The 13,860-nt window shown below is 30.4% G+C and overlaps 1 protein-coding gene across 1 annotated transcript in view; it reads right to left on the reverse strand.

Moving 5' to 3' along the window:
- The window catches only part of LOC111622699, a 78,192-nt gene that overhangs the window by 44,263 nt on the left and 20,069 nt on the right, over window positions 1-13,860 (reverse strand). Inside the window, exons 8-18 of the mRNA XM_023365120.1 lie at window positions 11,043-11,174; window positions 9,262-9,523; window positions 9,050-9,177; window positions 8,922-8,977; window positions 8,697-8,844; window positions 8,549-8,622; window positions 5,441-5,545; window positions 4,225-4,392; window positions 2,633-2,773; window positions 2,467-2,548; window positions 2,248-2,397 (exon numbers count right to left, since the gene is read on the reverse strand). Of these exons, the coding sequence (XP_023220888.1) occupies window positions 2,248-2,397; window positions 2,467-2,548; window positions 2,633-2,773; window positions 4,225-4,392; window positions 5,441-5,545; window positions 8,549-8,622; window positions 8,697-8,844; window positions 8,922-8,977; window positions 9,050-9,177; window positions 9,262-9,523; window positions 11,043-11,174 (1,446 nt within the window). The remainder of the gene's footprint in view (window positions 1-2,247; window positions 2,398-2,466; window positions 2,549-2,632; window positions 2,774-4,224; window positions 4,393-5,440; window positions 5,546-8,548; window positions 8,623-8,696; window positions 8,845-8,921; window positions 8,978-9,049; window positions 9,178-9,261; window positions 9,524-11,042; window positions 11,175-13,860) is intronic.

Raw genomic sequence — 13,860 nt, forward strand, 5'->3', positions numbered from 1 at the left:
ATTTATTACACTCTGAAACACCAATTACACTTTTCCCACATAGAAAACCGAAATAAATTTATGCTCGTGTTTTTGATTTACATTTTAAGCTTGTTTAATGTTTAGCACAGAAAAGGTGGATGGGTCATGTCCTACTTAGTGTCCAGTTCCTTAGTTCCTGCAGACCTAGCTCTTCTGAAACAACTGCTTTGATTGCATATCTGGAGCCTTGTTTGTTAACACTGAATTCTTGCTAAGTCTTATTATGCTCAATTCCAGACTCTTTTCTAACGAATTCCCAATCCAAAATAGTTTCGTTGGCATATTTTTTGCATGCTAACCTGTGGGTGACGTCTCTGTGTGTGTGTGTGTTCAAACAAGTAACCCCGACGGTTACTGTTGGGGTTACTGGTTTGAAATGTAGGCATACACATTGGTATAAATAGTTTTAATAATATTGATAAAATTATGTTTACAATGAATGAAAAATCATTTTTCTTGTCCATTGTAAATTATTTGTATTAAAACAAAAAGTAAAAACAAATACTTCTGACATTTTAAACAAGATTATCCAACTTGAGATGTTGTTCAGAGATACTGCTCCACCCTCCTTGCCGGTTAGATTTGAGACTTAGAATTCAGCATTAATGAATGTATCTCGGATTGAAAGTTTGATCGGATTTTCATTTTTGTTTTTTCCAAGAAAAGAGCCATTTATCAGATTTATATAATTAGAAATAAACAAATAGCATACTGACACATATTTAATGATGTTCTCCAATTATATAATACATGAAATCCCAAATGTACAGCCAGATATTTGGAATAAGATTTTATTGAATAGAAATGTTGTATTTACATTTAAATACAAAAATTTGCTTCTGCATAATGTACTGTACATGCTTTCTGAATAAAATTACAAATTTACAGTAGAATTTTCTTATTGTAATCACTTATATTTATGTATAATCTAGCTAAGTCAGTGTAGGAGCCTCATTTTAAATGTTTTATATTTTTTGAGGGCACCATCTCAGTGTTTACATTTAAGAACCATAGCAATAATTACACCAAGATATCAAAAAACCCAGCAAAATATGTATGTTTATGTTTATGTATAATGTGTAATATATTTAAAACAGAAGAAAACATTTGTTTTGCTTAAAATATACATATTTTGCTAATTTTTAGGTATCTTAGTGTAATTATTATTACATTATGCCAGTATTGTAGTAGGGTCTGTTTTAAGGACCAGAGGATATATAAATCCAGCATATATAACAATAAGCAGGATAAGTACATAAGACTGCATTTAGTGGAAATTCTGGTTTTATCCACAGACAAAAGAGCATGTTAAAATGATTAAATATTTTATAACTTTAAGATTTATTAATTACAATTATAATTAATATTAATTAATGGTTCAGTAATTCATGCAGTGTTGTTTTCATGCTGTTTTTTTCAGTAGTTCATAAATAAAACACTCATATTTATATCATTTTTACAGGATACCACAATTGGTGCATTCCAGTATGTATCAATCTCAGCCACACTCAATATACCGTTGAATGGTTTAATAAGCTCCTACTGGAACGTCTGGCAATCTAACCAGATGGCAGAAGCAAACTGCACCATAGTATTTGTAGTCTTATTCTGCCAAAATAACTTTGGGTTATTACAGGTCAGTAGTAAAAATGGTGTTAATAATATGACTATGAAGTATTGCTTTGTCGGAGCCTGCCATATCCACGGCCTGATGAGTGCAGTATGCATCAGTCACACATCAGTCATGCTATTGTAACACATTTTAATACACTGTGGTTTGCTGATACACTGTTTGATGCACACTGGAATTACCCAATGTTTAAAGCATAGTTTAAGACTGATAATGATTATCCATTATTAGCCATATATTGAGGCTGAGAGCATAAAAAGACATCTTAATAAAACCCATTTACTTGAAAACAATAGCCTATTGTAATTGGAATTTCAGTTATAGTTTAGTTTTATTTATAGTTATATTTGAATTTATGTTTTGAAATGTGCCAATTATAATTAGATGACTGATGATAATATTCATGATTATAGTAAGCAGATTTTATTGGGTTCATGTATGGGTTAAAATTTTGACCCATAAATGATATTAAAATTCTCTTCTGTAATGCTAACAAATAAGATAGAAAATAGACTTTTAATCATTAAATATTTTTAAATTTATAAAATGTCATTTAAAATATCATTTAAAATATTTTGGCAATCATTTTAATTTTGCATATTTTGATTAATTTGTTGCTGGAGCCACTGAATGACAGAAGATTCAACATTCTCCCTCCAGTAAATGTTGGCACGGATCCTTTCCAGGCTCTGATTTAATGCTTGACCACCCGATCCCACGTCCGCATTGTCAAAAAAGGCTTTTATCTAATATAATTTATAATAATCATTATAATATAATTAATTTTTTTTTATAACAGTTTGAAATTAACATACTTCATTATAGTCAAATCTTGTACTGAAATCAGATATTACATTTGATATAATAGAATCCATGGCAAAACTTCCTTGACCGAACCTATAAAAAAACATACAGAAAGTTATTCAGAGATTATTATAAGGAACTTTTCAAATTTTTAAAATTTTTATAAATTGAAATTACATGTCTAATAATTTTGACCAATTTTCTCGTACAAATCTCCAAGTTAGAAGACGTCCCACGGGATTTTGAGAAATTCTCGAAATGACGTATATGGTGTCTTGTGGACGTATCATGTCTTTATTTAGAGAATAATTTAGATACCTGTAAAAAATGAGTTTGAATGCATTTACATTTGATGTCAGAAATAGAGAGGAAGATTGAAAATACAAAAAGAGAAGAAATGTAAGAACAGAGTGGTGGAGAAGCTTTATTCTTCAAGATGTCTAATGATGATAGGGTAGAAAACTTTGATTAAGTCAACTATTAAACACAAGTCAAAGATTAAATGTATTTTATGATTTTGAGATACAAAATATATATACTTAATACATTTAAAATAGCTTGTATAAAACATATACAATGATACCTAAACCTAAACCTTAAAAATGGAGGATTCTGTTTGCCTGGAGTCTTCAGGATACATTTCAGGATAAATTATACCTTATAACTTTAATATATATATAGAACAGTTTCCAAAACAAAAGTCTGCATTCAAAACGAGAGCCAATCATGGCTCATTGCTTCTTGAAGCAGACATCTATAGGAGATAGCACTAAGGTATTTTTATTTAGATGTTCCTTCAAATATTGATGTCAATAATACTTCTTCATAGATCAATGAAGAAATATTACTAATCATATAGGGGGAGATTCACTGGTGGCATTCGGTAATTTTATCTCAGAAAGCATTGGTTATTAGTCCAATCTTCCTATTATTAAGTTTATAGAGTACACGGGACAATTTTTGGTGACCTTCTTGTTTTTGAGATAGAACAAAACAGGGTGCTTTTAAATTATAAGGGGCACTTTTGAGCCATTATATGGATGGTATACAACAAAATAAACAACTTTATAATAGATTACATTTTCTTAAATCTGATGATTTTCAAGATATCAACCAGTTTCTTCTAAGAATCTGATTTCTCTTTTTCCCAAAATTTTCTATGCTGGGAACTAAGTGCACAGGTTTATTTATCAAAAAGATTTCCATGACAAAAACATGATAGTAATGAAAGCACATTTCAAAGTTAACTTAAACTAGATGTTGAAAAAAATGTCTACCTTCTTGGCATATACAGGCAAAAACATATTGAATGCTTCTAGAAAAGCATTCAATATGTTTTGTTATTTACATCTACTGATATTACAAAGACATTCCTAAATTCTGATTTTTACATTTTCTGTAGAAGGATGCCAAAAGTAAACTATTTCCTTAATTGGTCTCCACAAGCTGGCATAAAGATTTGCAACCTGTGAATAATTTTGGTGGAAGCCATTAGTGTATCAAATGCTTCTTCGTTTGAATTTTTTCACAAAACTTTAATACCTGATTTGCATTTGAATTCATTTTCATAAAAACAAAGGAAACAAGTAAATACACAAAAATGAAAAAGACACTCCTTCATGCCTTTAAAAAGGTAACAATTCAATTTATTCAAACCCTGTTTGTTCAACTATCTGATATGATACAATAAAAATCACTCCTTGGTAGATCACCTGTGCTTTATCTTATCGCATTGCTTTATCCCATCAATCCAATCCAATTTTACTTACTGTGAAAGTTGCCAGATGTCATTCGAACTTGCGAGTGCATTCAATAGCAGTCGTTGCTCCGAAGGTATCTGACTCTCTTGGAATTTTTTCCAGCAAAAGTTCCATTCTTCCTGAGTTCCAAATTTTACTCCAACCATATAAACTACATTTCTCAGATCAGGATTGACTCTTAGTGGATAAAAGAAAAAAAATCTTTATGTTTACAATAATATAAACCTATAATTTGTATGAAGAATAGAATTAGTAATATAGTATTGAATAATGAAAAATAACTCCAAATTCTTTTAAAATATAACAAAAATCTGCTTTGTTGGAGTTAACTGTAAATATCAATTTTCCCCAGAGTTTTTGGGCAACCAAACCATCATTAAGAGACAAACAAATGAATTAGCTCGGTAACTAAGTCACCTAAATTTATTTATATAACATCTAAACATTATACATATGGACACAGTTAAGGGGGCATTGCCCCAATATTGCATAATTATTTATAACTGGGGCAATTTTTCAACTGGAATGAGCTGGTATGCCTTACTGGCAGTTAGCATAAAAAGTATTGATAGCTGGTACATAATATTGTCAGTTGCTCAGTAAAACAGAATTCTATTTGTCCAGTCACCATAAATTTTACAGTGATTTTTATTGAAAAATTTCTGGGATCAATGATTACAATCCTCACCTTTGATTTTTATGTCATGTTCTCCCAAGGAATATGCTCTATCTCCACCTGTGATTTGTGCAAACAAAGTGATTGGGAAAACTGATATTTAGAGTTAGATCACTAAATTTTGAAAAAGTTCTTTTTAAAATTAAAAAAAAAAATCATATTTTGGCTTTACTTTTTATACACTACATTCTTCATTTGAAAACGTAATCAATTTAGGCTGTGTTATTCCAAAAACTGTAAGACTGCTGTCATGTCACACAGTGTTACATTGTGTTTGAATAGCACTGTGTGACATGATGCAATGTGCAACATGATGCAACATGCAACGTGACATGAGGGAGGATAATATAAAAGTACCATTAGATCCAACAGAGCAGATTTTTGTTATAGAGTATTACGTATATTACATTCTTTAAAATATAATAATTTATGAAAATTATTCATGACAGTAATATAATAACTGATTTACATTCGTAACGTATCAAAATGTTATTTCACTGTTAGGAGATTTTATTATTGAAATTTAAATAAACAGAAGAAAACATATACCTCACATCTGTCTTCATCCAATTATAAAATCTTTTTTTAGCTTCTTCAATAGTTTCGGAATCTCCGTATTCAGCAGCAACATACAAAATCAAGGAACTCAATTTCCTGAAACATTTATTATTATTATTATTAATTCTTACAAATGCTAAACAATCATTTCATAAAAATTTTATTTTAATTAATTACAAAACAAATATTTTAGATTAATATTGTGAGGCCCCAGAGATAATAAAGAAAAAAAAAAAAGGAAAAGGATTTAAAGAGGAAAATGTAAAATTTATTAAGTTAAATTGTCAAGAAAACAAGTTATATAAATGTTGAGTCGGCGACACCAGACTTTGACATCGTTGCTCATAAAGAATAGTGGGAAAACAAAATTTTAGATAAAGAAAATTAAAAAGGGAATTATTTAAAACTTAGGATGCAATAAAGTAAGACAAAGTGAGAATGTAAAGAATGAGACATTAACAAAGCACGATCATAGTCGAGAGGATGGTGTCAAATAAACCATCCCGGGCAGACCTTTTTCACAACCTAATCTGGTCTCAATTGACACCTAGAGACAGGTAAGAGACCAATGTGGGAGCACGGAAGGGAAAGCCCAACCAATTAGAAATAATTCGATCCCAAGGAAACTATAAAACCTCCGCCATCAAGGACTTCCTCTTGAATATTCCTGTTGTTATCGTCGTCCTCTTCTCTTGGTGATTCCGCTCACCGCTATCTTATGTTACTTTCTACTCCAAACTCTAACTCACCATCGCCCTGGGACTCCATCACCACAAGATGAAAAGAAAACCACTAGAGACATCCAACTGCCAGCACATCGACCTTGTCAATTATTTGTAAGCATGATCTTCGAAAAAATAAATGGTTTCTTTGTGAAACACTTGTACACCTTAGTCCACCTCAAAGAGAGGGAATAAACCCCCCCCCAATCGGCAAACTTACAGTGGTGTTCGAGAAGTGAGATTTTAAGTCTCCAATCTCCACCAGGTTGGCAAACTTACAATATAAGTCATCTATAATAACAAGAATATATTTCGAAGTAAATGAGCTAAAAGTATCTATTAACTTTGAAAAAACTAACTACAAAATTTTTATAAATTTAATTACTATAATAAAGCAGATCCATTGCATTAATTCCTAATTAATTGGAGTCAAAAGACAGTTTTAAATGGTCCTCAATACAGGATGATTCACTCAAGACTGAACACTTATTATGTGGAATGTCTCTGTATAAAATAAAAAAATGAGAATGAAACACAAATGAGACAATTCTTTATTTTGTGACAAAATGGCCAACCAAGGTATGTTTTATATTGCACATTATTAAAATGACGTGTTGAACAAAGAAAGTGTTCAGTCTTGAGTGAATCATCCTGTACCTTCAATCTTCCTCAGCTTGCCATAATGTTTTAAACACATTAGACAAATCTTTCATTTGATGGATAATTCAATAACTATTTCTATAGAGCATATGATATATGATATATGATAAACATTATTTTAATGTCATATTTCATTTAAGCCATAGACTCTATAACATGGAGCTTCAAACATGGTAATGACTAATATCATAATATGTTAAGCAAATGCCTGATCTATCACAGCGGCTCTGCAAATAAATATATTAATTTGAATTTAACAAACTCCAGAGAATATTGTTTAAATACTATGGGTTATTTTTATGTATATAATAATTTCAGATATTTTTACAATTTTTTATATTTAAGGTAATTGGCAAAATGCTTTTTAATTTGAAAATAATGACAATGGTACAGTATAAATAGAATATTAGATCATCCATTGTAGTAGAGATAATATTGAATGACATAATCATAGAATGCTATATCAAGAAATACATTTACTGAATTTCTTTCTATAATCTACAAGTCTAACTATTAATGATATAAAACATTTAATAACTGAAAACAATAATAAGATTGTTATTATTTAAAACTTAAATATAGGATTATCAAGAAGTTTTATATTCTATTATTGTAAGGATAATACAGCAGTCATTTTAATTGATAAAGTTAAAAAAACTCACTTATTAAGATTTTAATTACTTTAAAATAAAAATAGTAAAAAAAACTTTAATGCTTCCTAAAAATTTTAGATATATATAGAAACATAATAATATCCTAAGCTTGAATTTACCATAACTGAAAATCATACAATTTGTTGTAAAAAGGGCTCAAAATTCAGGGTCTTACAAAAAGAATGATACCATTCTAAATTATTGATTATCTAAAAACATTGCAATGTACATTAAAACATTGGAAAACTCCAAGTTTCACATTTGCCCATTACAGTTTCTCAATGTGTGCACCTTGCATCACATGGCACACATCCAACCAGTACTCAAATTCTTCCTATGCTCGCTACAGCATATCTGTTCTCACTCCTCCTACAGTGGCCACAATTCCACAGTTCCTGCAGATTACTTGCATTGCACATTGACAAGTGATTCTGACTTTGCAAACTGCAGAACACAAAATACCATTTCTGTTGCAAAGTTAACATTTTTATTTATGATACCTCCGAGCAGGGGGTGGAAAACCTATGGCATACATGCCCAAAGTAGCATATTGAAAAGGACTAGTGATAAATTGAAATAGTATGATACATTATGTGCCAGATGATTTCTTCCAATCAGCTTCTTTAGACTTATTATAATTAAAGTATATTTGTTTCATTTCTTTAAATATTAGTATTCAAAATCTAAAACTTCAGCATACACAAACATTTTTAAATTATGCTCAGTATATGGCATGCAAACTCGAAAAGGTTCATCATCCTTGTCCTAGATGATAACATGTTTGAATGCAGATGGGAAGATGAAACTCTGACAGTTGCACTATCAATTGATGTAAGTTGCATACTTCTCAGATAATAATTAACATAATTACAGTAATTTAAATTGATAGTATTCATTTTGGAAGACCTTGTATTTCAAATTTATTGTCTTTAAAAAGTAAATATAATATTTCCTATAAAAACAGATATGATCCTTATCACACCTGTTTCTATAGGAAATATGTTTTAATTCGCATAGTTATTCTTAAAAATGTAGTTAAAAGATATTTTTAAAACAAATTTTACTTTCTGAGGTGTTGCTCTTCATTTTCCCAATTGATTGTTTTAACAACTGGTTTTAATAATTTTTGTATATAATTCTGAAAATTAAAGAATTAAATTTAATAAAATTTTGAATTATACTATTTTAATTTATATAATATTTTTGACTCACTTGAAACAATAAATGTCCAGAACTTTCAAACAGCAGAGCATTCAAGTTACCAAAATGCAATAATGCAGTATTCCACGGAACATAATCTTGTTCCTTCAATAAATAAAGCGTCAAATTTAATGCAAGATCACTTTTTAAAATTCCAACCCTGTAAAACCATTTTAATTATTACAGTTGATTAGCAATTCAATCACAATAATCAAAGAAATAAGATTTTTGTCAAACCTCGCAAGAGTGAGAGCATCATCCAACAAGTTAGATCTATCTGCAGGATAGAGAACCTAAAAAATTAATTTGGAAAAAGTTCCATAAATGAAACATAAAATATTACAACTCATCCGAATAAATCTTACCATATGATTTGTCCAAAGGATCTTGATTAACGATTTCCACATTTCGTCGTCGTACATGACACGATAGAATCCGGTCTGATTCACATTCAATTTTAACCAATTGTAATTTCCAGATAATTGAAATGATGCTTAAAAAAAAAGATTATATTAACATAAAAAAAAAAATACTTGTATTGACATCATAATGTACTGTATAAATTTATTAAACTTACACATTGTTGTATTCAGCCAAACATGTTTGGTTTCAAAGGACTGATCAGTTAAATATGTCAGAGGAATGTACCATATATAACCATAAGGAGATAAATCTTGCTGATTGGTTTCGTCACTCTCGGCTGGACTTGAATAAAATCTAGCCTGACTGACAGTGATCATATTTTTACTTCTTGACACTTTAATTAATGGAAATCCCATCTGACGTGTCCAAGTGTCCATGATTATTGATACATTCAAGTTTGACATCTTGCCTGTTACCTATTTAAAAGATAAAATATAATTTTAAATATATTTTATTTAACTTTAATCATTTGAAAACATAAAAAATTTTTAAAACTTATTCAAATTTTAATGATGTAGTGACATAACTAAAACTTAAAAAATTACATACTAACTTGAAAAATAAGAAAAACTAACTAACTAGAACAGTTCCAAGTAGAAGGTGTTATAGCTTCAAAGAAAAAATTGGTTGGATAACTCAAATAGTCAAGTAGGAATGAAAGATTGAAGTTTCAACAAAGGCTTTCAAAGCAATTATCTCAAAATGGTATTTTCAGAGTTGCCACTAATGTTCTCAGCAGGCAGTATGACAGACTTAAATAAAATTGACTACTACAAAGTGAGATCCTAATCCAGAATAAACCTGATAACAACAATGTTCTTATTTTAAATTTTTCTTAATTCAAAAGAAGAAACAATTGATAAAATGCATTGTATATCTTCATTTATAACTCTATATCATGTTCAAAAATAAGCATAATTATCTAATCCATAAATAGAACAAATAGAACAAACAGCAAAATTTTATATATCTTTTCAAACAATAAAAATACCTAGAATGTAGTTCTATATTTCAAGAAAAAGCAAAAGTTTATGTAAAATATGCAGGCTTCATAAATACAGGAGTTTGGCATTGTTTCTGTTGTCTTTAACCTTTGAAAACAGTTTGTCACTGTTGTCAATGGTTAAACTCAATGATACTAAAATGATAACATCACAATGACATTTCATAGACAATTTTATGAAAGGAAGTATTATTGGAAGACTAGAAGCAGGCCAGTCATAAATAGATGTATTTAGGGCTCCAAATGTACTGCAGAGCATCATGTCGTGCTTTGGGCCCAATTTCAAAAAAATGAGACAATAGAAGCAGAAAGTGGTTTTCCAAGAGTTACCAATTTTCAACAGGACTGCTATTTAATGTTAACAGCATATTGTAGCAGAAGAATATCTGGTATAGCCATCTATGTTAGAATTTCACAACAAAACTGTAGAAGAAACTCTAATCATATGCATAGAAAAGCCAATTCAAGGTTAAACCAAGAACATCAACATAGGATATTTTGAATGAATGGGACAACATTCTGTTCACTGATGAGTCCAGACAGTCTATAGAATTATTCTCATCAGATTAGAATCTGGAGAGAGCAGGGAACCCAATACAATCTCATAAACATCATAAAAAGAAACCAGTTTGCAGGTGATAGTAGTATAGTCTGGAGCAGCATTATGTTTAGTGGCTACACTGAATGCTATTACTGCAAAAAGATACAGAGACAGTGTTTTTGAATACATGTTTTCCGAGGTGGCATGAGTACAGACTTCATTTTTATGGATGATAATGCCTATGCACATACAGATGCACTTGTCAATGACTTTCTCAACAGTGAAGATATTTGTCCCATAGAATGCAAGATTTTAGAACCCATATAACATAAGATTAAAATTATCCAGTTGTGTAAACTCCTACATTAATATTAAATGTCAAAATGATTACCTCTGTAAACGAATCCCAGAGATCTTTGGTACGTGCATTGCTAAAGCGATACTTATTTAAGTAGTGTGATAATCCTTCCTGAAGAATTTTCATACCTAAGAATTTTTCCAACATATAAATAATTGATGCTCCCTGGAATAAAAACATTAATAAGTATCTTATTTTTGATTTGAATAAATATATATTTTAAATATTTTTAAATTATATTTATTTCTACAAATATTGATAAGATAAAATTAAATTAAATATATATTCACATGGTAACCAGTAAATAACTCCATGTTCAGTATTAAATACCAAACCTCATTCAAGGAGTTAATTAATGAGGGTTATAGAAAATCAGTAATAACATGGCAGGAGCAGATGTGGATAGCAATCTGTGATTGATTGGAGAATTTGATTTTTATGTCACTATGGAGAATCAAAGAAACTGAATTGAAACTTAAAAGTGTTCAAAGGAACTGCCAAAATTTGAAAATTTTATAGTCATGATCATTACTTTAAAGTGTATTGTTTGATTCTATAGGAAAAATACCTTTCAAAAATGTTTTTAGATACCTTGAATGAGGTTTCATATTGTGTGTTTAATATATTCATATACTTTTTCTGTATGGTTCATTAATACATATTTCTATACTGGTTGCCCAAATGAAAAGCGGACATACATCAGAATATGCTGAAAACATTTATTGCAAATCTAAAAGAAATCTCCATATTTGTTTAGACAAAGATCCAAGTGTGGCCGTCAGCCATGATATTGTATATTTTAATATTTTGTATATTTTATTTTTTATTTAATCCTAGCCTTCCTTCCTGTTTCTTTGTTCCTTGTAAGACCTTCTTATCTACCCCTTTTGCCCCTGGGGTAGGATTATCTTTTCCACGTAAATAAGAACAAAAGAGGAAGTGGGACCCTGGGGCAAAACGGACAGAAAATGAGGCACTCTGGGTTAAGATCCCAAAGAAAGCAGAGGAAAAAAGCGAGAGCTCATGATCTGAAGTTAAGGTTAAGGATTGGCAAGAAAGAAAAGAGACAGTTTCAGAAAAAAGGCCATAAGGACAACGAATAATCAAAGGGAAGACAACAATTTTTTGATATCGAGAAGTAGCCGTATAGACTTTAGAGTGAAAGATATCAAGTTGTCGCCATAATCCGAAAACGTATATACATACCAAAAGAAATCGTGGGTATTTCCATTCTCCCTACATTTTGTTTCCGTATCCATTTGTCCTGTACTCTTATTTTTCATTAGTTATACGACAGATATAAGTTAGACATAAGTTAGTTATATAATTAGTTTTTTTTTTTGTTATTTTGACGATTGTCACGTGTACAAACCCCGGCGATAGTAGAGGGCAAGCCTGTTCCTTTTTCTTTGTGTATAGAAGAAAGGCATAAAGTTTGTAAAGTTGGGATTCCGAAAAAAAAAAAAAAAATAGGAAAAGAACCAGTTTGGAGAGAATAAAGAATACAGTGTGATATAATTGAATTTTGTATCTTTCTTTTTGTAACTTTTCATTTGCGGATTTGTATACGTCTCTCACAACAAACTACCACACAAGCATCTCAAAAGCAGATTAGTGGCCCTCACATAGAATTCTGGTGGTTACTGGTAAAAAAATTCTTCAATCTTATCCTTTACCTCATTGTCTGATATGAATCTTTGCCGTTGCAAAGATTCATATCAGACAATGAGAAGTCCGAAAATGTGAAAGTTGTAGTGCAAGTTGTAATTCATCTGTCACTTCTGATTATGTTTTCCACAGTGGTGATTGATGCATTAGAGACTACGGTGTGTGCCTGACCCAGTCTCAGTTTATCCTGAATTGACTTGTGACCTTTTCTGTAACTCTTGCACTAAATATTCACTGCTGTTCGTCCTAAACAATGTTCACCATAAATGTGCTTCATTCATCTATAGATGTTGGTACTCCTATTCCTTTCAGGCACTAAAAACCGAACTACTTCTTGTTGTTCGATTCTGTCACTTCCATCGTAATTAATTTAACATTAATCTGCCAATTACTGGAGATAAAATCTATTCCTTCCAATACGTAATGCTGCCCATGCTTTGCCTATGCTGAGCTTACTCACTTGTAAGGTTGCTTACTAATTGCTACTTTGCACAATGAAATATGACATGTGTCCACTTTTTATTTGGGCAACCCTTATATCATAGTTATGTATCTGTATCAGATAAGTATGGTAATAATGATTTTTATGCTTTTCTAACCCATTATATATGTACAGTACAAGTTCCTTTGCCATGGAAGATGTAGACATACATGTAGTAGATAGATGTAAACAAAATAGCTATAGTTATAATTGTGAGTTTTGTGGGAATTGACTTGCAATAGAAAGTGCAAAAACAAAAGATAATTTAATTAACAAGATTTCGAGGTATTAATTGACAAATTAATGGTGGTTAGATGCCAGCTCTAGAAGTCTTCAGGTGCTTCACTTAGTTCTCTGACAAATAGTCCATTGGTATCTCCCAACAATACAACCATACTCAATTGAATTCAATGGCCATAACTGTAAAACAATCCATCCACTTGACACAGAAACAATACATTCAGAACTATATCTAGTGTGGCAATAATTAAACTTACATTAGATTCTTATTAAAATTATTCTAGTTGTGTTAATAAAAAAGAAAATGGAAAATGAAAATAGAGAAAAATTCCCTTTGAACAAATTCAAAAAAATAAAACAAAGTGGATTGGCAACATAGAGTCTTTTCTGACAGTATTACAATTTCACCACATGGAACAACTTATTCAAATTTCAGATAACTGAACTGTGTGCTATTGACAC

Source organism: Centruroides sculpturatus, unplaced genomic scaffold (genome assembly GCF_000671375.1).
Source record: "Centruroides sculpturatus isolate CEXI.00-Female unplaced genomic scaffold, Cexi_2.0 scaffold168, whole genome shotgun sequence".
NCBI lineage: Eukaryota > Metazoa > Arthropoda > Arachnida > Scorpiones > Buthidae > Centruroides > Centruroides sculpturatus.